The sequence below is a fragment of the Pteropus medius genome, unplaced genomic scaffold, assembly GCF_902729225.1.
Source record: "Pteropus medius unplaced genomic scaffold, Ma_sr-lr_union100, whole genome shotgun sequence".
Taxonomy (NCBI): Eukaryota; Metazoa; Chordata; class Mammalia; order Chiroptera; family Pteropodidae; genus Pteropus; species Pteropus medius.
The window spans coordinates 4625951-4652812 of NW_024350923.1; the positions used below are offsets into that span (position 1 = coordinate 4625951).

The 26862-nt window shown below is 36.3% G+C and overlaps 1 protein-coding gene across 5 annotated transcripts in view; it reads right to left on the reverse strand.

The window, feature by feature from the left end:
* The window catches only part of TOP6BL (TOP6B like initiator of meiotic double strand breaks), a 59863-nt gene that overhangs the window by 8089 nt on the left and 24912 nt on the right, over positions 1–26862 (reverse strand). For 4 of the 5 annotated variants that reach the window (XM_039840753.1, XM_039840752.1, XM_039840755.1 and 1 more), the window contains 9 exons: positions 25136–25219; positions 23928–23983; positions 23488–23559; positions 21807–22002; positions 12572–12722; positions 10674–10820; positions 7499–7620; positions 6645–6755; positions 4644–4742 (listed from right to left, as the gene is read on the reverse strand). In XM_039840753.1, the coding sequence (XP_039696687.1) occupies positions 4644–4742; positions 6645–6755; positions 7499–7620; positions 10674–10820; positions 12572–12722; positions 21807–22002; positions 23488–23559; positions 23928–23983; positions 25136–25219 (1038 nt within the window). The remainder of the gene's footprint in view (positions 1–4643; positions 4743–6644; positions 6756–7498; positions 7621–10673; positions 10821–12571; positions 12723–21806; positions 22003–23487; positions 23560–23927; positions 23984–25135; positions 25220–26862) is intronic. The other variant, XM_039840754.1, reaches the window with a different exon arrangement.

Sequence of the window (26862 nt, forward strand, 5' to 3'; positions counted from 1 at the left end):
ATTAAAATGTTTTCTAATTTCCCTTGATTTTGTGTTTGACCCATAGATTTATAAGTGTTTCATTTGGTTTTCCAAGTATTTGGCATTTTCTAGGTATTTTTCTGTTATTGGTTTTATTTTAACTTTACTGTGGTCAAAAAGATATTTTCTATGACTTGGATCTTTTAAAATTTGAGATAAATTTAATGGCTCAGACTATAGTCTATCTTGCTAAGTGTCCCTTGTGTACTTAAAAGAAATGTATATTCTGCTGCGGTTGGGCAGTGTCTATCACTTACTGAGAGATGTATGTTGAAATCTCCAAATATAATTGTGGATTTATTTCTCCTTACCATTCTATTCGTTTTGTTTCATGTATTCTAAAGTTCTCTAAAAAGTTTCATAAATGTTTGGGGCTCTTATCTTGTACTTTACTCATTGTATTTGTATTCAGCATTATGAAATGACCCTCCTTATCCCTGGTAATATTCTTTGCTCTGAAATCTACTTTGCCTGATATTATTATATCCTCTTCAGCTCTTTTTATTAGTGTAAACATGGTATATCATTTTTCCATCCTTTTACTTTTAATTTATTTGTCTTTATAGTTAAAGTGGGATTCTGTAGGCAGTATAGAGTTGACTCTTGCTTCTTTAGTCAATCTAACAATCTCTGCCTTTTAATTGGGTTGTTTAGACCATTCACATTTAAATGATAGCTGATATGACTGGATTGAAATATGTCATCTTGCTGTTTTCTATTTGTCTCATATGTTCTTTGTTCCTTTTATTCTTTTTCCTTTTTCTGCCTTCTTTTAGATTATATTTTTTAAATAGACTTTATTTTTTTAGAGCAGTTCATAGCAAATTGAGCAGAAGGTACAGAGATTTCCCGTATACCTGCTGCCCGCTACACATGCATAGTCTCTTCCATTATCAATATCCCCCACCACAGTGGTACATTTGTTACAACTGATGAACCTACATTGAATACAAATCATAATCATCCAAAGTCCATAATTTACATTAGGGTTCACTCTTGGTGTTTTACATTCTATGAGTTTGGATAGCTGTACAGTGACACGTATCCACCATTATAATTTTATACAGAGTACTTTCACTGCCCTAAAAGTTCTCTGTGCTCCACCTATTCATTCCTCCATCCTCTATAACCCCCGGCAACCACTGATCTTTTTATTGTCTCCATAGTTCTGACTTTTCCAGAATGTCATATACTTGGAATCATATAGTATATAGCCCTTTAAAATTGGCTTCTTTTACTCAGCATTATTTATTTAAGTTTCTTTCATGTCTCTTTATGGCTTGATAGCTCATTTCTTTTTCAGTGCTAAATAATATTCCAGCATCCAAATGAACCACAGTTTATTTATCCACTCACCAACTGAAAGACATCTTCGCTGCTTCCAAGTTTGGGCAATATGGAGAAAGCTGCTATAAACATCCATGTCCAGGTTTCTGTGTGGACCTAAGTTTTAATTCCTTTGGGTAAGTACCAAGGAGCGTGATTAACATCACGTGGTAAGAGCATGTTTAGTTTTGTAAGAAACTGCCACACTGTCTTCCAAAGTAGCTGTACAATTCTGCATTCCCACCAGCAACTAATGAGAATTCCTGTTGTTTCATATCCTTACCAGCATTTGGTATTATTCAGTGTTCTGGACTTTGGCCATTCTAATAGGTGTGTGATATCTTGTTTTAATTTGCATTTTCCCAATGATATAGATAATGTGAAGTATCTTTTCATGTGCTTATTTGCCATCTGTACGTCTTCTTTGGTGAGGTGTCTGTTAAGGTCTTTGGCCTATTTTTAATTGTTGAGTTTTAAGAGTTCTTTGTATATTTTGGATAACAGTCCTTTAATTGGACATGTCTTTTATAAATATTTACACCCATTTTGTGGCTTGTCTTCTCATTCTCTTGAGGGTTGAATATTTTTTATGATTTCATTTTCTATCCTTTCTTGGCTTATTAAATGGCTTATGTTATTCTGATGATTCCTTTCACATTTAACTTATCAGTTTACCTTCAAGTAATATTATACCTCTCTACAGTATAAGTCCTTACAAGAGTATATTTCCATTTCTCTCCTCCTGGCCTTTGTGTTATTGTTGTCATATATTTTACTTCTACATAGGTTATGAACCTCACAATACATTACTACTATTTTTTTGCTTGAAAAAGTTAATTGTTTTAAAGAAATTTAAATAAGAAAAAAGTCTTTATATTTACCCACATAGTTACCATTTTCATTACTCTTCATTACTTTGTGTAGACTCAGGTTTCCATCTGGTGTCATTTTTCTTCTACTTGAAGGACTTCCTTCACATTTCTCATCTGCTGATAATAAGTTCTTTCATCTCTTGTATGTCAGAAAAAGTCCTTATTTCATCTTTATTTTTAAGATATTTTTGTTGGGTAAAAATTCTAGGTTGACTTTTTTTCAGTATTATAAAGATGCTGCTCCATTCTCTTCTAGCTTATACTGTTTCTGATGAGAAATTTGCTGTAATCCTTATCTTTGTTTCCTTGTACACAATAGGTTTTCTTTTTGCTTTTAAGATTTTTCTCTTTACCACCAATTTTAATCAGTTTAATTGTGATGTTCCTTGGTGTAGTTTTCTTTGTTTCTTGAGCTTAGGTTTGTTAAGATTCTTGGATCTGTGAGATTTATAGATTTTATCAAATTGGAAAATTTTTCAGCCATTATTTCTTCAAATATATTTTCTGCTTCCACTTCTTCACATTCTCCAATTACACATATATTAGGCTATCTGAAGTTGTCCCATAACTCACAGATGCTTGATGCTCTATTATTTTTGGTTTTATATATTAAAATCTCTGTATTTCAGATAGTTTCATTGCTGTGTGTTTTTCCGTAAGTGTCTACTGTGCCACTGATACTATTTAGTGTAATTTTTAGCTCAGAAATATCATAGTTTTTAACTTCAAAGTTTGTTTAGGGTCTTTTTTTTAATACCTTCCACATTTCTACTTAATATGTTCAATTTTTCCTCTAGCTTCCTGAGCATATGGAATGCAATTATAATAATAACTGTTTTAATATCTTTGTCTACTAATTCTATCTTCTGCGTCAGTTCTGGATCAGTTTTCGCTGAATAACTGATCAACTAAGTTTTTTCCCCACTGTGGGTCATGCTGTCCTGTTTCTTGGTATGTCTGCTAACGTTTTCTTTGGATGCAAAGCACTGTACCTGATAGGTACTGGATATTTTTGTATTCCTATAAATATACTTAAACTTAGTTCTGTGATGCCATTGAATTACCTGGAAACACTTAATCTTTTTAGGTCTTGCTTCTGCTTTTAGGCTTTGTTAGGCAGGACCAGAAGAGTGCTCACTGTAGGTTTAATTTTTCTCCATTCTCAAAGCAAGATCTTCCTTAGTATTCTGCCTGATGCTCCATAAATTACAGAGCTTTTCTTTCTGGGTCATAGGAATAGTCACTATTCCTAGCCCTGTATGAGATCTGCATATTCTTCCCTTTAATCTTTCTGGATGGTTCTTTACCTGGATAGTTTCTTCACATGAATAAGCTGATCAGTATTTAAATGAATACCAGAGGGAGAACCTCTGCCGATCTCCAGAATTCTCTCTCTGTGCAGCTCTCTCTTCTCTGGTACTCTGCCCTGAAAACTCCTTAGATTCCCAGCTTCATCTATTCAACTCAAGGAGACCACTAGGCTTTGCCTATATCCTTTCTCCCTGTTCCATGGCCTCCGTACCTTCTCCAGACAGTATGCCAGGGAAATCATAGGGCTAACTGCGCTTGTTTGCCATCTCTCAGGAAGGACTATCCCATTTGTTGTCTGATGCTCGATGTCTTGAGAACCATTATTTCAGATGTTGTGTCCAGATTTGTTATTTCAAGCAGAAGGGTAAATCCTGTCCCTGCTACTCCATCTTGGTCAGAAGCTACTGTATAATAATTTCACCCTTAATCTTTTTTATTTACTCATCTTATACTTTAGTTAAAAAAAAAAAAGTCGATCCTACTGATTTGAGCCTAAAGAGCCAGAAGGATGGGCTTCAGTTGGAACACTACTTCCAGTGACACCTGGAATCAAGATACAGAATTTCCCAGCTATGACTTCTCTTCACTCGTTAGAGGAACTTGTCACAAAACCAGAACTATTTGACCTCCTTGAGGGTAGAAACTCCAATGCAACTTTATATCTCCAGCATTCAAAAAAGTGGATAAAAGCATGGGTTTGATAAGGCCAAACTAAACTTAAAAATTCCATCATACCATCACCATTATAAGAGTAGCTATGTGTTAGCACTTTACATACATACATAATTTTATTCAAACTTCACAACAAACATTTAGGTATACATCAGAAATTTTAGTGATAAAGAACCTGAGGTTGGAAAGGTTAAACAGCTTCCACAATAATACCACACAACTACATAGTGACAGAAATGGAATCCAAGCGACATCTAACCATGCTATTAACCTCTATGTAATACTACATTCTATAGTTTTTCTAAACCACAGTCTTCCTTGCTGAAAGGCTAACCTCAAAATGTACAGTCTAAAGTGCCTATACCAACCCACCCTATATTCAGTTACATATATCAAAATGGAACATTTCCACCAAAATACTGGTTATTATTTTAGATTTACCTGCTTCACCTCACATGAGCAGTGGTGGAGAAATCGGTGCTGGGTGATCTCATGGAATGATTTGTGCAGTTTGGTCCCAAACTCCTGTGTGTCAGCTGCCTAAAATGGGCCAGAGATATAATGTGCTGAATTCCAGTACTAGCAACCAAAGGGCAAGTACCCACAGGAAGTTTATACAAGAAGACAAGACAAATAGGAAGGCAAACCACTGCCATTGCTCACATCATGTCAGGAGTTTCATTAGTTCCTATGGACATAGGAGAAGTAGAAAGAAGGCATGAGACGGGTAGTTGTGATTCCTATATTTCTTCCAATTTCTGTGACCTAGGCAAGATCTTTCAAACAAGGTCTTTGTTCTCCTATCTCCACAGGAGATAAATATCCCAGAGATCCATCTCTTTGTGAAGAGGTAATGTAAACTGCTTTCCTCTTGAATAAGTTCAAAGGGAACAGAAGTTCCACTGAACAACTAGGCTGACATAAGAACTTTTCCCCACATAAGTCTTTTACAGAGGCAAAGAACAAAATAATACAGTTTGCATCCATAAAGAATGGGTAACAGCCTCTACTTTTTAGTATAGAAGTGCAGAATATTAGGGTACCAGAGTAATTACCTTAAAACAACATACTAATTTCACAGATGAGAAAACTGCAATTGTAAAAAAAAATGACCAACACAAGATCTCACAGCTAGTTGGTACAAAAGTTAGAGAAGACCGCAAGACTGCTAATATCATGTTCTTCTCACTGCCCTGTACTATCCACATGACCCAGAAAGCTGACGCTATGATAAGATGCACTAGATTATAAAAGTGTTACAGTCTTTGACCCAGTAGCTCCACTTATAGAAATTTATTCTAGAAAATAATTCAAAAGAAGCAAGACATCTGAAGTTACAATCAATAAGACAATGGGCCATGAAACAGATACCCTTACTATTTAAAAACAAATAGCTTTAAGCTTTTGTCTCTTAGTGTGGCTGTTTTTTCCCTGAAAAGGGGGCCATATGAAGTAAGAAACAGGTTACCAGAGATACACAAGATGAAGGAATTCAGAAAGTAAAAGGTATTGGCATAAAGAATGTAAACAACTTAAATGTCTATCATTAGGAGAATTAATTAATCTAATTTATTAAATTAGATTAAACCAGAACAGTGGAATATTGGGTAACCAATACAAATTCTAAGACCGTTGAAACAGGGAAATGTCAAATTACATATGAATATAGAATACTTTGGTTACAACTATATAGTACAAAATATATATGAGATATTATGCAAAATTTTAGTGATAGTTTATTAATACTTAAAATTTTGTATGTATTATACTATCTTTTCAAGGAAAAAAGTACAAAAAATGAAGCCACAGATATGGAATTAATGTGTTACCCCACTGATAATACTGAGTGGTCAGCACACATTCCTAAAAAAAAGGAAAGAAACTAACATTGAGAACTTACCACATGCTATGCACTTTCATATTTAGCCCCCGCCCTCATAATAACTCTCTGAGATATTATTATTTTTTCCAACTTATAGATGAAGGTCAGAGAATAAAGTACAGCCCTAAATGCACTCAGCTAATAAGTAAATAAGCCAAGATTTAAACTCAGGCCTCTATTTCCAAAACTTGTTTTTACCGTTCCATACCACCAAATACAAGTAACACCTATGGCTGCTCCGATATTTCCAATGTATTCTGTCACCTAAGGTAACAGAACATTCTTCAACAAGGAATTGGGAATCACCGATCTAGTCTGAACTGTTCTCATTAACTACTGTGTGACCTAAAGGAAGTAGAAATTTAAAAAAACTTGTTTTCTCATTTATACACACCACTATCCATTCAACAAATATTTCTTAAAACACTTACCACAGGCCTGGTACTATGTAGGATCACAGCAGGATCAATGAAATAATGTTTCTAAAAGCACTATACATAGTACTAAGACAGGCAGTAGAATGTCATTAAAACCCTGGCATTTTAAAGCATCCTACTAACTTGAAGGGCCTGGAAGCAGATCTTTCGGAAGCTGCTGCTGGTGCTGCCAGTCACAATACTCATGATGGAATTCACAGCCACTGAGAGTGAGGCCTGTAGCTTCTGATGAGCCTAGGAAACATAACAAGCAAGGGGGAGAGTGCGGTTTGTAATAATCCCAAGCTGCTGGTTCAGAGAATCCTAAAAGGACCAAAGATTTCAACAATTCTTCTCCTTCCATCAATAACAGTTACTGAGATTATGACATGTAAAGGACACTCAGGGATTGAAATAAGTAAAAAATGTTATCTCCTTTCATAGGGATAACTTACTGACACAGATGCATTCAAAAAAGACACTGGGCCATAAAACAGATACACTTAATATTTAAAAACAAAAAGCTATAAGCTTTTGTCTCTTAGTGTGTTTTTTTTTCCCTGAAAAGGGAAATGTGTTACCAAAAATACACAGGATGAAGGAATTCAGAAAGTCAAATAAGAAGAGAAAGTGGTATTGTAAGGGTTAGGAAATGGGGGAAGAATGCAAGATTTGGCGAAGCAGTAGCTCCAGAAATACATATGGAAAAGGGAGATGTGTAGATAAGGAAGAGGTGCTTTATGAGCCATTTTTCTCTATTTGTCCCTATTTACTCAAACTTACCTACTGCGAGGTAAAACTAAGCAAGCTGGTTACAATGACCCATCTACGTTAAAGCTTGAGTTCCTAGGCTAAACACAGTGTACACGATCAGCCCAAGTGACAAAACCAGAGGAAGAGGCATTATAGGAGGAAGGAGTCTCTGGCCCTGTCTGCCATATATTCTGGCTATCTTTTTCTTAAGAGGGAGTAGGGAAAGGGAATTGTGAATTTATTACCTTGGCAGCCTGGTGATGCTGCTCCAAGGCCTGGTCCACAGCAACCTGGATGGAATCTTGTACCACGCTGTGGTTCTCCCCGAGGATGGCACTGAGATGACTCGTAAGCAAAGTGTGGACTCCTAAGGGGAAGGAGAATTTTGGTAACTAAGTGAGCATGACCACTTTAAGACTGTTGTTCCTGTGCTAGCTCACTTCTGCCTATCCACAAATAATTGCTTTAGACAAAACCCCCAGCAACTTACAAAGCCACCCAACTCCCACTTGCAAATGAAAGAAATCTCAGGAAAATTAAAGTGAAGAATGACATTATTTTTGAAGAAACAAATGTAAGGGATCCTGTTTAATTCTTATCAGAAACAGAAATATACACCACATACTATAAACGATGGTACTGGTGACTCCCAAAGGAGAGATAACCCTACTCCATTCCTATTTGAGCAACACTGTTGTGGTAAGCTACTGTTATTGTCAGTGTCAATCCTTTCAGATATGCTGTGGTATAGAAAGTTAAACTCACATAGATGACTATAACTGCTGGTATAAGGTCTTTTTAAATGGGGGCCTATCTCTGATAAGTAACCATAGGCATCACTGCTCAGCATCATTCAGAAAAGCTAACATGTGAGAGTGATGAGCTAAATGTCACCAAACAATAGGTTAGCATTGATGATCCTGATATAACAGGAAGACGAATTCACTTTACAGGGTACATGGAGAAAATGCTTCTTAATCTTTCTTTATTCAGTGTTTTTCTAGTCTCCTCTGAACAATCTGTTCAAAGGTACAATGGTGAAGCAGCCTGATGCTGGCTAGCTTTTCTCAGGGCTGAGTTAAAAATCAAGGCAGAAGAACATTTTCTACCATGAGGCACCATGATGCTTTCCTGGAAGGGAAGGTAATATGTGGTCTGCTCAAAAGGGGTCTGGAACTAGAGTCAGGAGAACATAGATTCTAGGATCAATTCTATCACCAACTAGTGGTGACCAAGTCACTTCACTTTTTTCACTTTAGTATAGAAAATGACTATATCACAAGCTCTCACAGGTGTGTTATGCAAATAAACTGAGATAATATATATGAAGTGTTTTGAAATGTACGTTGCAATATTCAAAGGGAAAATATCACTATTGCTATGATAATATCTGGATTATTGTTTTTTATAGTTTGATCCTAAGAATAGCCTCAAGAAATCAGTTAGAATCCTTTTAAAAGCAGACATTTAATTAAAAAGCTATAAGTTTGTTCCTAAAACTGCAGATACCACCAGATGCCTTGAACACTGTGGCAAAATAACGAGTTAATCATAGAAAAGTTACCATGACAAGGTGGGCAGAATGCCAGTTAAGTGATTTTTTAAAGACACATGGAAACAGATTGTAGTTCTGCACAATCTGTTTCCAACAGGAGCTCTAAAGAAAGCTTTCAAGGAGATGAGAAAGATGAGGGGAAAAAGAAGATAAAATTGCTATATTTAGAGCCATTATGTATATCTACCTACCCTCAACGGAGCATCTTCTTCAAAGGCTAGTCCTAAACTACCAGATGCATAAGGAAATTTAAAAACATACCTACTATTTTTGTTAATGCTGTAATGTATTTCTATTTAATCCAATGCTGAGTACAACTACTTGAGGTGCTGCAGGCCTTTAGAGTCAAGCTAAACAGAGATGTTTATCACAGGTACAAGAATGATAATACAGGTTTCTGAGGAATCTGAGTTCTTAAGTTATGTTCAATAGGATTCAGAACATGGTATCAGACTTTATGTAATCCTAAGGAAAACCGAATATGGTATTCCCTTTAGCAGACCTGAAAAAAAAACAACAACATGCCAGAAGATAGCAGATCTTAAGTCTTAAGAAGGTCTTTAGACTTGGAAGGGCCTTTGAATATGAGCGAGTTTAACAATCTTATGTTAAATGTATGAAAGGATCAGATGATTTATGTGACTTGCTTCCCTAAAATCATTGAGGAATTTGATAGAACTAAAATTAAACCCAGGTCTCTTGATTCTACCCTGAAGCCCTTTCCAAAATACTAAGCGGCTTCTCTTAATCAGCCACTAGCATGTAAGCACAGGTCAGGTAACAGCCCTAGGCATCCTCACCTTTGACTTCCTTGCTGGAAGCCTCATTAGTTTGGGTCTCTTCTATGCTCCCATTCCAAGGCCTTAAAGAATGGAACAGTGAGTGGGACACCAGAGAACACAAGTTCCTCATTAGAGGTGCAAGCCAGAGCCCGGGAAAGCAGTGCTTCTCTCCTAAAGAATTACATGTATTGGGGAAAGACAGGAGAGGCATGGAAGGCAGGCAGCAGGAAGAATCCCACAGCCGACAATGGTTTATTAGACAAATAATTGGCAGCAGTCAACATGAGCTCTTCTGATCTGGGGCTGTAAGTTGTCTCATTTCTCTTATGACTCAGTGGGAGCAGGGCCATATCAAACAGCACTGCTATGCCTGGAGAGTAGAGTCCCAAGAAAAAGCACTGGCCCACAGAGAAAGGAGAACATAGAAACATGCCATGAGCACCAAAACGGAGGCTATGAACCTTTCCCCACAAGTTTATATGCTCTACTTCTTGACACTTCCCTCAAAGTTTAAGAGGGCACTGAGAAATTCTTAAATTTACATCCCAGGGTTTATTAAATTAAAATGCATAAGCCAACTCTCACGCATACTCAAGCGATTTTCAAACTTTACTATACTTAAGAATCACCTGAGAATCTTGTTAAAAATACAGATTCTTGAGCTATACCAGATTTTTACATAATAGAAAAATAATAAGTTAATCCTTGGCCCAGGAAGCTGCACACTTTCAAATATTCAGGTGATTCTGATGCATGTGTTTCATCAGAAATCACTGCTTTGCCCAGGTAATATATTGTGCAGCTGAGGTTGAGAACCCCACATCTAAGGTAATATACTCTGTAGGGAGCATTATAGTTTTTCTGGTTTCTGATTTCTGGTCAACCAAATCTGACAATGTCATCATTTAAGTGATGCTTCAAGATAAAGATCTTTTCCATAGAGCATATAATTTGTTTAACTTAAATCAAAATTCATTAGTCTACAGAAATACATCTAGTTCAGATATGTGCATTATAAAGTCACCCTTTCTATAGTAACATTTAAACACACACAAGCTGGCAGCGTCATTCTCCTATACCTACCCCACAATTCCATTTGCTGGACTGGAAATCCACTGTGGAAATCAACAAAGAGAATGAGCAGCAGAGTTTGTCCTTGATGGTCCATATTTTGAGACTGATCCCCCTCACTAGGTTCCACGTGATAACTCACATCTGGAAGCACCAAATCTAGAAGACAAGTTATTGAATAGTATTCTAAGATAGGTAAAGTTCTCAAAATGCTAACTGATTAAAGAATCTATACCTCAAACAAAGGATCTGAAATAGATCTAAATTTGAACACTCCCTTCTCCTTTTGAATCTGTTTCTCTATCCAGGGGGTGGAAGCAAATAAGTGATTCTCAAGAAGAACATCAAAATAACTAGGTGTGCAAAATGCAAACCAAACAGTACTCCTTAACATTTACTGGGAAGCATTATGAAATTAACTTATGCATCTCTTGTACAACTTTCTAAGGTAGGTATTGCTAGTAAGAGGCAGAAATCAGAGTCAAACCTGATAATGGTAACAGCTAAGTTGTATCAAACACTTACTATGTGCCATGTACCATGTTAATACTTTACATGTACTATCTCAACATTTAGACTTCACAACACTATGGCATAGGACCTAGTCTTATGCCCTTTTACAGATAAGAGGCACAGGCAAGTTACATACATTGCCCGACATGAAAGAGTAAGTGAGTAAGTGGTGAAACTGTTTTAGACCAACTTCAAAATCATCTTTTAACCACAATATGATATTTGTATTCCCAAGTAATCGGATGCCCTATGGTCACTTTTTAGCACCTTGATCCTTTAGAATCCATACAGAGAAGTATCTCCATGTGGACCCTGGTTCTGTCCTTTAGCGTAATGAGGGCATGAGATGAGAAGACATTTTCTACATTATTCACTTCCAAAGTAACTGAGAAAGTCCAGGCATCAAAATTAATTGGCAAAAAATGAAGGAAACAAACAAACATGAAAACAAAAACGAATGACTTCCTTCCCAAAACTAGTTACCTCCAGAGACCCTGTCCAAGGACACTCTCCTTTCATTCCACTCTCTGGAATAACTGCTTACTTAAGTAAAAGAGCCTTACCCCAAGGCTTACTTCCTAGAGGAAGATTCTATCATTCCCCGAGATACTGTCCCATCCCAGGAGGCTTCAAACTTCTCATGCTAGTCACATCTCTAGAACATTTCTTCCTCACTGGTCATTTCTTCAGGATCCAATTGACCAGACTACCTTCTAAATTTCAAAGAACTCTAGCTAACAACAGTCAAGCTCAAGACTGTAAACCTCTTAGATATCAGCTCATAGTTGCATATTCCTATTTCCCAGTTTTGTCAGTCATTTTTAAGCATCCAACTTTCAGCATGACTTACCCAAAGCTAATGTGGTTACTCTACACGAATATTATAGCCAGTCTCCTAGGTTTATTATTATATGGTTCATACTCCTGCCTTGCATTTATGAGGTGTTTTCATTTTTTTCTAAGTAATTTTATGTAGATTCTCATTAGGAAGCATTTCTCTTCCACAATAGTCCAAAAATGTAATTGCTCCCTTACTGCCCTTTCTAAAGCCCTAGAGTTGACAGATTAAGAAACCCTCTGAACAAGTCCCTAGAAGATGAAGGCCCACTACTTCAAGAGGACTAGAAATAGAGGAGACAAAAGAGAAAGTGAGAGAACCAGCATCAACACGTAATGCAAAAACAGTTGGGCTCTGATGAGGCTTTACCTCCTGACACCTGTTGGCCTTACTCCAAGTGGACTCTCAAATGTGGCTAGAACCCCACCTGCAACCTCCAACCTAAACCATCAGATCACTGGGTCCTATTTTTATATATACCTGTTTTTCATGTTTCTTTGCATTTCTCTCATATTCTCCAGTTTTTTTTTTACCCCTGTACAAAGAGAGGAAGATATACCTCTATCCAAATTGAGATCCAAATTGGGCACCATACGCAAGTGGTATTTCTTCCAGTCTATGAAATAAGAGGTATCTTTGAAGATAGCAGTATTTGGCTGCTCCTGGCTTGGCAATGTCAGAGGCAGACCTAAAGGTCCATATAGAAATATGTATATAGGTGCTAAAGAAAACTGCCAAATTTTAGTGGTTTTTTAATGAATAAGTATTCATTAGCATAAAACAAGCATTTCACTAACCTGGTTCACACTCCCATAAACTAGTATGCTAGATTATGAATTAAGCCTTTTACACATTGAATATAGGTGTCAGGTAACAGAGGTAGATCCACTAGAATCCTCAGAAATTTATTGTGGCTTTAATGAGAGTGAGCTACAGGTATAGTATTAGAACTAGTTATTTATTCATCCTACTTATTTAATCATAGATTTGAGTGGCACCCCAGATTAAACACTGTACTAAGTTCTGGGGATACGAAGACGAATATCCAGATTTAATAACTTCCTTTAAGTTATATTTATGGTATGGGAGACACAAAATCCAAAAAACTGTGATACAACGTGATATATGCTAGAAGTATATACAAAGGACTTTTTTCCAGTGTATTTGAGAATACTCAGATTGAGAAGAAAACTCCTTCTTTCTCTAACCCTATTCTCTAAACAAGACAAAGGGCGGGCCCCTTAAATTGCTTCCTTGACTTCCCACTTCCACTCTCAACCTCCCTCTAACCCAGGGTTTCTCGATCTCGCCACTATCCACACTTTAAGCCAGATGTACTTCTCTATTGTTTGCTGGGATGGGGTGGGGTGTTTAGCAGCATCCCTGGCCTCTACCCTGGCAACTACTAGTTGCCAGTAGTGCACCCCTGCCTCCATTCATGACAATCAATAATGTCTCCAGACATTGCCAAATGTCATCTGAAGGTACAATTACCCAGTTAAGAACCACTGCCTAACTTCTTTTGTCCCCTGAACCAAAGCTAAAGAGACCAAAATTTATTTTTCCTTTTTATTTCATCTTCTTTTTAATAGGGTAAACACAAGGCATTGTGAAAATTAAAATTCTTACCCAGTAGGCACTGGAGCATTATGGAAAGTCACAACAGAACAAAGGCTGACAGGGTCCATAAATGAAGTCTCCATCACAAACCCAAGAACATGGGCTAAGGCCAATGCATTCACTCTTTAGAGCCAGGGGAGCTCTGAGATGCTGCACATTCAAAATAAGAGTGGAGTATCTGAAGAGTCAAAATGTGTGGTTGGGGGGTACAGCTCAGTGGTAGAGCATTTGACTGCAAAATGTGTGGTTGCCTTTTAATTGGGTTGTTTAACCATTTAAATTTAATAGGAATACCGCTAATAGTTGGGTTTAAATCTACCATCTTGTTATCTGTCTTCCATTTGTACCTTGTATTATTTTCTTTTTCCTCTTCTATTTTTTGGGTTCTTCTGGATTGGGTAATTTTTACAATTTCATTTATTCCCTTTTTTGCTCATTAGTTAAAACTATCTGTTGTATTAACTTCGGGATTGCTTTAGGCTTTATAATATACAACTGTAACTTATCGCAGTCTATCTTCAAGTGATATTATAACAGTTCACACACATATAGTATGAGACTCTCAACAATATACTTCCATTTCTCCCCTCCTGGCCATTATGCTATTGTTGCACATTTTACTTCCATGTTACAAGCCTTATACACTGCTGTTATTTTTGCTATCAATGGCCTATTATCTCTTAAGATTTTTTAAATTAGGCAAAATCTTTCACATCTACCCAGATAGTTACCATTTCTAGTGCTCTTCATTTGTGTGGATCCAGAATTTCATCTGTTATCATTTTCCTTCTACCTAAAAGATTTCCTTTACTATGATACAGGTGTGCTGGTGATGAAGTCTTTGGTCTTTTGTATGTCTGAAAAATTATTTTGCCTTCATTTTTGAAAAATGTTTTCTCTGGGTATAGATTTCCAAGTTTTCTTTTTTCTTTCATTAAAGATGTCACTCTACTTTATTCTAGCTTACCAACAAGAAATCTGCTGTAATTCCTCTTTGTTCCTCTATATGTAAATGTATCTATTTATCTCCAGCTGCTTTTAAGATTTTTTTATTACTGGCTTTAAGCAATTTGATTATGGTGTGTCTTGGTATAATTTTCATGTTTCTTATGCTTAGAGTTTGTTATTTTCTTGGATCTGCAGGTTTATAGTTTTCATAAAATCTGGAAGATTTGGGAACATTATTTCCTCAAATATTTTATCTGCTCTCCCTCACTCCTTTAGAATTAAAATTACACATCTCTGAATTAGGCCATTTCAAATTATCCCACAGTTCACTGAAGCTATTCTTTTTTTAAAGTCTTTTTTTCTCTGTTTCATTTTAGGTAGTTTCTATTGCTGTCTTCAAATTCACTAATCTCTTCTTTTGCAATATATAAATCTCATACATTGTATTTTTGTCTTATAAATTGTAATAATTTTTATCTATAAAAGTAAAACGGGGCTTTGTTTTTAACATATCTTCTGTGTCTTTACTTAATATGGTCAATATTCTCTCATCTTGAACATATGGAATAAAGTTATACCTGTTTTAATGTCCTTATTTACTAATTCTACCATCTGTGTTATTTCTGGTTAGGTTTTTATTTTGAATGATTGTCCCCCTTTCGTTATGGGTCCTATTTTCCTGCTTCTCTGCATGCCAAGTAATTTTTTATTGGATGCCCTGCATTGTGAAGTTTACCTTAGTAGGTGTAATAAATATTCTTATTTTTTCCCCTGGGATATTATAGAGTTACTTGGAAACAGTCTAAGCCTTGTAGGTCTTACTTTTAAGCTTTGTTAGGTGGGATCAGAGAGGCCTGAAAAATAGGGCTAATTTTCCTCACTACTCAGGAAAACCCTTCTTAGGATTACACCTGATACCTTGATGCTTTGTGAAATGTGAGGTTTTTCCATTTTCCCTGCCTAGTAAGAACAGAAAATATTTCTAGCTCTGTGCACACTCCAGTTTCGCCTCTATCTAGAGCTTTGTGTCTGTGCATTTCTGTCCTCTTAAGTACTCGTTTCTATAAATCCTACTTCCCTGGACCTCCCAAACTTGGAATTTTGCCTCTTAAACTCAAGAAATTCACCAGACTCTCGTTGGGTATCCCCTCCCTGTGTTACAGCCTAGAAAGTTCTCTAGGAAGTATGGTGGGGCAATCATAGGGTTCACTTGTTTATGTAGCCTTTTTCTGTACTACCTGTTTAATATATGAAAATTGTTTAATATAATTTGTCCATTTTTTCAGTTGTTCAGGTAGGAGATTAAATTCAGTCCCTGTTATCCTATCATGGCTGCAAATGGAAGTTCCCAAATCATTTTGACATAATCTCATTGGCCTTTAATAGCATCCTTGCTTTTTGGCCCAAGAATATACCCAGCTTGTCTTGTACATTTCTACTTTAAGCCTAGAATCAGCGACTTCTCTTTTTTTAGTGAACAATGGTATTCAGAGAACACATTTTGGGTACTAGGAGTGCTCATGGCTTCTAGGTTTCTTAAACGGACAGAGCTAAGAAATATGTAATTTTAAAAGTCAAAAAGTTGGTGATTCGCACTGGTATTTATTATCATTTTTTTAAAATTTTTTTTAACATTTTATTTTTTCCCCCTCCACACTGGTATTTTCAATTCCACCTTAAGAGTACTTTTAAAAGTTTAGAGACAGAAAAAAAATGGCGTAGATGATAGAGGCTCTGTTCATCCCTCTGGCGACCAAATCAAAGCTGTGACAGAAACAAGGAGCAGCAGCAAGGAAAAATCACTTGGGATCTAGGGGAACAAGCCATACAACTAGAAAGAAGTCCAAGAAAGCACTCTGCAAAGGCAGAAGGTAGGACGGGCGAGGACGTGGGGCTGCCCGGTCTCCAGCGTCTGAGATGGAAGCTGCGGCAGCGGTAGACGCCTCTTAAAGGGGCCACATCCGTGAATGGATTTTTGTGGTGATGGACCTGCTCACTCTGAGCACCACTGCCTATTCAGCTCCGTGCAGGGGGTGCCAGGGACTTACAGGGAGACATTGTCAGAGTGAGGGCCAGGGAAGACTCGCTCTGTACAGAAGTGCTGGCGGTCTCCGCTGTTCCCTGTTGAGCCTCCCCCACTATCAGTGCACTAGATACAGTGCTGCCATAGCCAAGAAGTCATCAAACTGGATAGCAGAGGTCGCTCCGCCCAAAGGATTCCTGGAAACCCTGCCACCCCCAACTCATGCCTCCACCCAAGCCACATCCAGGTGTGTCCTTACTTAGTCAGGGACCCCTTGCTGAGCAGTGCCTGGCCTCACACTGGTCGCAGCTGGCCTCGATTTCTGTTGTGGCCTTTTAAGGCAACTGTAAGCACAGCATCTGTGGATCGCTTGCTGAATCTTAACAGGTAGCCCCGGAGGGGTAGAGGCTTGGGCTAAGTATGGCCTGTAGCTGAACCTCTCTCAGGACTGTGTCACCGACACCGACTTCACAAATCCATAGTAATAAGACCAGGAGACTTAGGAGCTTTGCTTAGTACATAGAAACAGACATGGAAAGGCAGTCAAAATGGGAAGACAAAGAAGCAGAAACCATATGACAGAACAGAACAGAGATCCAGATATAATGGAGTCAAGTAATCTAACAGATGCAGAGTTCAAAACATTGGTTATAAAGATGCTCAATGAACTTTTGGGAAGTGTAGATAAATTCAGTGAGAACTTCGACAAAGAGATAAAAAATATAAAAATGGAAATGGAAATTATAAAAGAGAACCAGTCTGAAATGAAGAACACGTTATCTGAGATGAGAAGTATATTAAATGGAATAAACAAATGAATAAAGAAGAGATCAAATGCCCTATCTAGAGGACAAGAAAGCAAATCAGGACACTCAATCAGAATGGCAAGAAAAAAGATGCCAAGACTATAAAAATAATTTAAGGAGGATATGGGACACTATTAAGGCTCCAAATATTCGTCTGATAGGTGTAACTGAAGAAAATCAAGATGTCGAACAGCTGTTTGAAGAAACAATGATGGAAAACTTCCCTAATCTGCGGAAGGAAATGGACATAAATCCCCGGAAGCTCAGAGAATTCCAAAAATCAGGGATCCAAAGAGGCCCACACCAAGACACATCATAATTAAAATGCCAAAGGTTAAATACAAAGAAAGAATATTAAAAGCAGCAAGAGATAAACAGATAGTTACTTATAAGAGAACACCCATAAGACTGGCAGCTGATTTCTCTAAAGAAACTATGCAGGACAGAAGGGCTTGGCAAAAAATATTCGACAGGATGAAGACCCAGGATCTACAACCAAGAATAATTTATCCAGCAAAGCTATCATTTAGAGTTGAAGGACAGATAAAGAGCTTCCCAGACAAAAATAAGCTAAAGGAATTTATCATCACCAGGCCAGTATTACAGCAAATGTTAAAGGGACTTCTTTAAGAAGAAAAAACGTATCAAAAACAGGAATAAAGAATGGTAACAACTACATTCCTATAGATAAGTACTTTAAATGGAAAAGAATTAAGTGCTCCAACCAAAAGAAAGAGTAGCTGAAAGAATAAGAAAACAAGACCTGTATATATGAAAAGATATTGCTTTGATGGGCTTTGAAGGTATTTAAGGCAGACAGAGAAAGATAAATACTACATGATGTAGCTGATGGTCACGGAAATGGGGAGCACAACATAATGCAGTTAGCATTAATATGCTGCTTAGATGGAGGGGCAGGGGCAGGAGAGTGCAATTGCGGGGATTGTTTTATGAACTACATAGATATCTAACCAATGTACTGTATACTAGAAACTAAATAAAAAATTAATTTTAAAAAAGTTGTTTAATTTCTCTGAATTTATACTCACATATTTTCTATCTTACACTAAAATGTTTGGTTCCTAACAATGTTAACACTTGTTTGTTTCATAAATATGCATACAGTAATTTAAATAATACTAATATTCCTAAGAATCCAGACCACTGAATGAGTTTTTAGAGTTCTTTGCAGTTCATTACATCCTTAGAGTATGTCTTACCAAGAATGTACAGTCAAAACACTATGTTCTACAGTTAGATGAATTAATTCTTCTTACTGTATGGATTATGCTACTAATATAACTTATGGGTAGGTTCATTACCTTTTGCTTTGAGGGATGCTTTTACTGGGTATGGAATTCTAGGCTGGTAATTATTTTATTTCAAAATATTAACACCACCTCCTAATGGTATGAGGATGTTACGTGTCAATTTGTTTCTCTTTTGAAGATAATCTTTCTTTTCCTGGCTGATTTTAAGATTTTTCTGTCATTGATCTTGTACAGGTGTACAGATATCTTTTATTTGTCCTGTTTGATTGTTAGAGCTTTTAAATGTTTTGATTGCTTCAGCCATTAACTCTTCAAATGTTGTTTTTGCCCTATTTTCTCTCTCTTCTCCTTTGGAACATAAATTAAATGTATGTTAGTCTGTCTCACTGTTAACGGTTGCTGTTTTCCATTCTTCTGTCTTATTTTGCTGAGTTTTTGCTATCCTTATTTTTCAGCTCACAAATTCATTTATACTGTTTCTATTTGCTGTTAAATCTGCCTGTTGGATTTCAATACTGGTTATTGATTTTTTTAAGCTCAACAATTTCTGTTCAGTTATTTAAAAAATTATATCATATTTTATTGTTTTCAGTTCTGTGGCAAAAATGGCTTACATTTTTCATAAACATAGTAAACAGATTTTTATTTTAAAAATTAATGTCTGATATTACCAATATCTGGAGTCCCACTGGTTGTTTCTTTTGACTTTGTTTTTGCTAGCTCTTGTTCATGTTACCTTGTTCTTTCTTGCACCTGGTCATGTATGTGTGCATGCATCTGAGAAAGTATTAGTTAAATAATTTGAAGCACAGATGCACTTATCTTCCTCTAGAAAGAAGTTTTGTTTGTTTCTACAAGGCATTTGTGAGAATTAGCAATATGGAATCATCTTATTCCAATTTCAAAGTTTAAGGTTTTTTGGCTTGCCTAGATGACCCAAAAAACAAATGTAGTTCATGTGAAGGACAGTTTATTTTAGGTTCACCTTACTCCTTGAAGTGTAGCCTTTTAGTTAACCCTGCCCAAAACAAGAGGTGTTTTTAATAGCAACCCCAAGATCAGAAGCCATGAACTCTTTGGCCTCCTTGCCCTGTATTGATTCAGAAGCATCTTAGCCTCTTGGCTGCTTGCTCTAAATGGCAAACAACCCCAGGGTAAAAGCAGCCCCCAATGCAGGGCTCAGTTTTCTGTAACTCTGTTCTCTTCTAAATCATAACCCAGAAATTCTTCCCTATTCACTAGCTCTTGAATACTTTTAGGATGTTTTAATATTTTATCTAGCCTTTATCTTCAGTGGGAAGGGGGAGTCTTAATTACCTAGTTTGCCATTTTAAGTAACTGAAATCCCACTAGTTTTCATAGCTATCTCTCACTATTCGCTAAAACATCACCTCCCTAGAGTCTTCACTGACAATAATATTTAAAATAACATCCCCATCATCCTCCCTTTACCTGCTTTATTTTTTCACTGCACTTATCACTACCTGACATCTATTTGTTAAAATTTCCCACCAAAATGGAAATTCCAAGAAGACAGAACATTTATCTTATTCACTTTAAGGAATGGGATGAGGAGGAAGAAGAAACTTTTATTATTTTACTTGATACTCTTCTGTATGATCTAGATAGCAAGAAAAAGAATGTTTTAAAATACAAAATGTCCATGCATAGTCTTTATCACTCTCCTGCTCCTTCTTTTTCCCTAAAAGATATTCTCGGCTAACATTTATCATTATCATGACCTTGGCCCCTTTCTGTTTTTATTCTTTATATTCTACTATACCTTCATTTACTTCTATAGCTTCAATCATATAAAAATAATACTTAATATTTATTGAATACTTATTATGTCAGGCAGTATACTAGAAGCATCACATGGATTATTATATTGTTAATCCTAAACAAACAAAAACCCCAGAAAACAAACCTGGCAAAGGAAAAGAACTATAACTATGAGGTAAGTATTATTATCCCCATTTTAAAGCTGAGAAAATAAAGGTTTAGGCTGATTGAGTAAGTTGCCTAAAGTCACAGAGCTAATTAATGGGGAACCCAGCATTTACACTCCTGTGCCATGCTAACCAAAGCACTATATTATACTAACCTACAGAGAAAACTCTGAGGCTCTAAAATCTGTATTTCTAAATATGACCACTTTCAAGTTCCAGACCAAAATTTCTATACAGCTGCTTGCCATTTTCAAGGATGTCCTGCAGGCACCATAAGCTCAACATGTTTAAAGCCAAACGAATCTTCTTACCCTCCTCTCACCAAATCTGTTACTTATGATTTGCATCTTGTTGACAGCTTCATTATTCTGTCAGTCATACATGGAAATCTTTTTTTAACAGCTTTGAGATTTAATTCATATATCATACACTTCATGCATTTAAACTGTACAATGAAACGGGTTTTAGTATACTGAGAGTTGTGCAACCATCACCACCATAGATTTTAGGGCATGTTTATCTCCCCAAAAAGAATTCCTCCCCATTTACTTTCTGTCTCTATAGACTTGCCTATTCTGGATATAGAAATCTTGGTATCAACTTCAGTAATTCCTGCCCCTAATCTCTCCCCACTCCAACAATAAATCGGTTACTTCATTATATTGATTCCTTACAGCAACAGGTCTCTCCTTTCCATGCTCATCACACTTTTAATTCAGGCACTCTCTTACCCAGTTCACTTACTTATTTACTTAGTGATTACTGACTTCTCTTTCCCATTCATCTTGTACAATGCTGTAAGAAACTCCTAAAACATTCAATGATTTCCCACTATACAGAGAATAAGTTCACACTTCTTAGTGTGGTACTCAAGATCCACCATATTCAACTCCATCCAAACCACCTTCCCATTCCCAGCCTCATCTCTCCCTCTTGCACCATTCATTCCATGCTTCAGTCACACTGGATTACATGAAAAGAGTGAGGCACAAGTGTCACATTTTATAGTTTCCTGGAAAATTTCTCAAGCTTGGCTTTCATATTGGATTTTTGTTTTTATACAAATCATACTGGCTTCTAAAAAGAGAATTTATATGCTAAAAGCCTTTCTAAAATTGGGATATAAAAAAATTAATTTTCAAAGACAATTGTATGGACTTTATCATCAAAAGGATATGGAAACTGAAGAAATCCTATTCAGCTGATTGGAAAAGACCTTCGGGCAGGGACATAGCGCGACAGCTGGAGTCAGTATCAGCTCTCCCAACAAGCCCATGCCAGCCACGTCATCAGGGATGAAAAGCACTACTGGATGTCCTAGCACAGGATGGATTCTGATGCAGAGTAATTCAGATGTACCAAATTTTGGTCTACTGTCAAAAAACAGGTATGACAAATTTACTTTTTTTCCTCTGAAGAAATTATTTAAAAGAGTATTCAAAATTCCTTCTATAATCTCTAGCATATGTATAACCATATAACCCACCATATCAGTTTTGTTGGAATAAGCAATTTGTGTCCCACTCAGGGAATCACAAGCAATAGAAAGAGTAGACAAATTGGCATTTCTGGAATAGTACCATGGCTCCTGCTTTTGCTGCCACTAATGGCAGTTTTATATTCTCAAAAATGTATTTCATCTACTAAAATTACTCTATGTTTCTGAGAAGTTTCTAAAACCATTCAAAGATCAGCATGATGAGAATGGAGTTTGGGGTGGGGGGGTCTCTAAATCACTAATGGCCTAAAACTTGCCTCGTGATATTCAGATGTCTGCTCTCACACATGCTATACTCTATACTGTCCCCTGAAGAAGTCTGAAATTACTATTTGATAGGAGTAATGTGAAAAAATTAGGACATCTTTCTCTCCTAGAAAGAATCTAGTGAAATTTGGTATTTGCTTACTTTCCAACAGCTCTTTTCTAAACACAAAAGAAATATTAATGGATCTTTTACTCTCTTTCTAAATCAATCAAGTCACAAACATTGGCTCAGAGGCTTAAACTCTTTCAGTAAATCTATGATAATGAGCTGTCCACCTGTAAGGAATGTATGACACTAGAAGAGGACTAAAGAACGATAAGAGGTGAGGGTTTTGTTTCCTGCACATATTAAAGAATAAAAAATATTCTAATCTGAGGTGTAATTTTGGGCAAGAGTAAGAAAACAGACTAAAAAACCCTGGCAGTCTCCTCAAGCCTTAAGATCCTATGAATACCAGTGCTGATTCAGGGCATATAAATGAAGGCAGAAACTACTGAATAAAGAATAAATTGGGTGGACTTAAATATAAGTTAGTTTTTTTCTTGCTATAATTCATGTTCACTTTGGATTCTGTGGTAGTTGGATAGTATAGGAAGGCAAGGCAGAGGGTTCTGTTTATTCCCTATTATACACCACCTCTTCCACGGATTTTTTTTTTTTGTAGCCTGAAGAAGGTGGAGATAGGGAGATGATTTTCAAACCTATGCAAAATGCTGATGTACAAACAATAATACATAAAGAATTCCTTTGTATTCACAGTATTTCTCTAGCCGAGTTCAAGTAACCTTTTAAATTCAGTCCTCTCCTCATGTCTACATGGGATTGGAATTAGTAGGGCATGTTTTGTTTCATTTATAGAAGAAAATAAGGCATGGAGAGGAGAAGGAATATGTCCTTGGATTAATCAGAATATATTCAAGGAGCTAGGAATAATAATAGTTTTCAATACAAATAGCTTAAAAGTTTGACTTCCACTTTCTTTCGGACATCTGGCACTAAGAAATGACAAGTGAGACCATTTTTCAATTTCTACCCACATTCATAATAATAGAGTAAAACATAGAGAGAGACAACAACGCTTTTCCCCTTCACCTCACATAATGCTGATAGTTCACGACAAGAGCAATTCCATTCGACAGGTTCAAAGTGGGTTCATTCTCTGCCCTGCAAAGCAAAGAAAAGCTAAGCTGTATCTCAAAGATTCTGAAACCAATTTCTGCCTGTTACAAATTTTGTTATATGATTACTACCACCCCTAGAGCTTACTGAAATTCAGTAACCAGTTACTCAAGGGAAAATGGCAATTTTTAAGTTCACCCACTTTAGTGAAAGGGAAAGACATGAAAGGTTTAGCTGAATCTATTTACTCATTAAAAGTTAATGTAGAAGAAAATGAAGGGATCTCAAAATATTAATTTCGAAGTGACTTTGGGTTAATAAACCAGACTGTGAACCTACTGGAAATAGGACAATAATGACAGAAAAGCTGTAGAGCCATGGCATAAACTTAAGCCATGGATTTAAGGCCTTACCCAAAGATTTCTGTAGAAAGGATTCCATTCACCTTTACACTGAAATTAAATCTAATCTGCAAAATAAATGGGTGTGTGAGATTCAACATGAACCAGGATAGAGATTAAAAACTTCTATACTCGATTCCTAAGTCACCTTTTTATATTGCCCTTTTTTTACTTGCACTGTTTCTAAACATAAGTAACACTTGTCTGTGTTCAAATTCTGCATCTTAACTATATTGAGTCCTACACTACAATTCCAAGTAGTCACAAATTATCAAGAAATCCTATTTTTTCATCTTCTGCTGTTCTCCCAATGTTTCTCTTTTCTCTCTTGTTAAAGGAACTATCCATTTTTCTTCTATTCCTTCCATTTTTTTCATACATGGAACATTCCATGCTTTCTTCTTTCCTTGCCCCATCTTACTTTATGTTCTCCCTCCACTTTACTTCACTGTTCTAAATATTTCTTAACTTCAACCTATATTTTTTTCTTTCTATATAACGTGATGGGTGATAAGGGACTCTAGGGCCATACTGTCTATATTCAAATCGTGGTTCCGCAAATTATTTTACTTCTGTACCATAGCTTCCCAAGCTATAAACTGGGGATGATGATGATAAAACCTACTTCATGAAGGATGTTATGAGGGTTGAATGACTTAGGAGAGCACTTAGAATAGTGACTGGCAAATAATAAGCACTAAACCCTGCTAAAGACAGAAAAAGTGGGAAGCTAATAAGAGAAAAAAAGGGGAAGTTATACAGCACACTTAACTGTGTGCGTCTTTATAAACATATCTAACTACAGATAATAATAAAAAGTTTTGCTCTAAGTTCAAAATACTTTATCAAAATGTCCTTATTTGCTCTTACCGTCACTTTAGAAAGGAGATAATCAGCAAGGTTTATTATCCAGGCTTAACAAAAAAATGAAACACAGAAGAGGGAAAAAAGGTACCCGAAGTAATACAGTACTACAGTAAAGAAGTGAAAATAAGAACCCAAAAGAAAACTCTCTAGATTCATGGGCTCTCAACTATGTCACATGACAAACAACAAGACTACCTTAGCATCACAGAAACCAAATCAATTCAATATTGAAAGTTGTAATCATTGTCATTAAAAGAAAGAGAATCAACCAGATCTTTCCAGGTTTTAGAGAGATCTTTTAAAAACATATGACTTAAACAAGCAAATCATTATTGTGCAAAAGAACAGCTTACCTTAGGGTGTACCATGACAATTTTTCGTAAAAAATTCTTTATAACCAGACTATCTGTCATCAAAGTTCTGGGCTTTTCATCAACCTGTAACAATACAAAACATCCACCACACACAAACGCATACACACAAACCCAAGAACACAAATTAATTAAATTACAGTATTTCTTCCTATAAAAATAACTACACCTCAGAAAGCTTTTCAGACATCCAAAGGGGAAACATCTTTGGGTCTGAGAATTGGACACAAAAGGGAATCTAACAGCTAACACTTCTTAGGTTAAAATACCTGTTTCATGGAACTTCTGCAGACACATGAACAACGATCAGAGTAAAACCCGCAATCTCAAAATCACCTTTTGGAACAAATTTAAAAATAACTCAGACTGGAGCTGAGAAGAGTAACTCTATCTTAACTCTACCATCCTAATGGGAGTCAATCTGTATCAAGAATATGAGTGGAGTCAAAGGAGCAGATACTAAAAGGAACCTATTTTTGAATGTCAATTCCTTCTTCCAAACATTTATATTTAAAGGAAAAACTGTAAAACAAAAAGCTCAAAAGCCAAAAGACCTGTGTTCTAGCATTGGCTCCATAAAAATTACTTAAGTCACCTTGAAAAAAAAAAAGCACTTAACTGCTCTGGACCTTATTTCCTAACATACAAAAGAAGGATAAAACTTACTCTTTTTACCTCATGGAACTGTTTTAAGGATCAAATAATAATCTGGAAGTATATGCTATACATGGTAACAATAATAAATACCACTTGTTAAATGCCCTCAATGTGGCAAGCATTGTGCAGGTGCTATATATACACTGCCTCATAACAATCCTGGAAGCAGCTATTACTATCCCCTCTTTGTAGATTTAAAAAATAAACCAAAAAAACCACACACGGCTTAGAGAAGTTAAGCAACTTGTCTAAGGCCACTAAGCTATTTGGTGACAGAGCCTGAATTTGACCCTAACTCTATCTAAAACCAGTTGTCCATGCTGTTTCCAACATACCCTGATACCTCTCTACAACTATAATAAGATTTACCATCCAGTGAGGGCTTTCTCTATTCCAGGAATGGTGATAAAGTATCTTACTTATATTACCTCGTTGACCCCTCACAAAAATCCTACTGGGTACATATAACCCACATTTTCTGCATGAAAAAAAGGGTTCTCAAAGAGGTTAAACAACTTACCCAAGGTTACCGTACCATTTGGTTCCCAAGCTTTAGTATTAACCACTTTCCTATACCGACTTTATTTAATAAAGTGTCCCTAAAACCAAAGTTAGGAGTCTCCCAGAAAATGGAGAAGTTCAGGGGAAGGAGAAGAAATAGAGTCAGAAATCAGTAAGTCCTTATTGGTGGCTCAGAGAATACAGAGCCATGTCCTAGGTACATATTAAAGAAAAAAAAATCCAACTTCAAAATCTCAAAAGAAAAACATGCAAATATCTAATAAAGAATAAATTATAATACTTTTTATAACTACACTGAAAAAGATCAAGAACTGTATAATGGGTGGGGATATTTAGAAAAAATATGAGAAAAAAATATTTTTTTCATTAGAAAATTCTGGAAGCCAATCTAGGATTATTCATACATGTAAATAGTGTTAATTAAATGGTAACTGCAACACACATATCATAGTCATATCCTTCATTTAAAAATTTTTATATTAAGATATTCAAATAGTAGAAAAGCAAATGGTCTCTTAAAAGCATTTCCT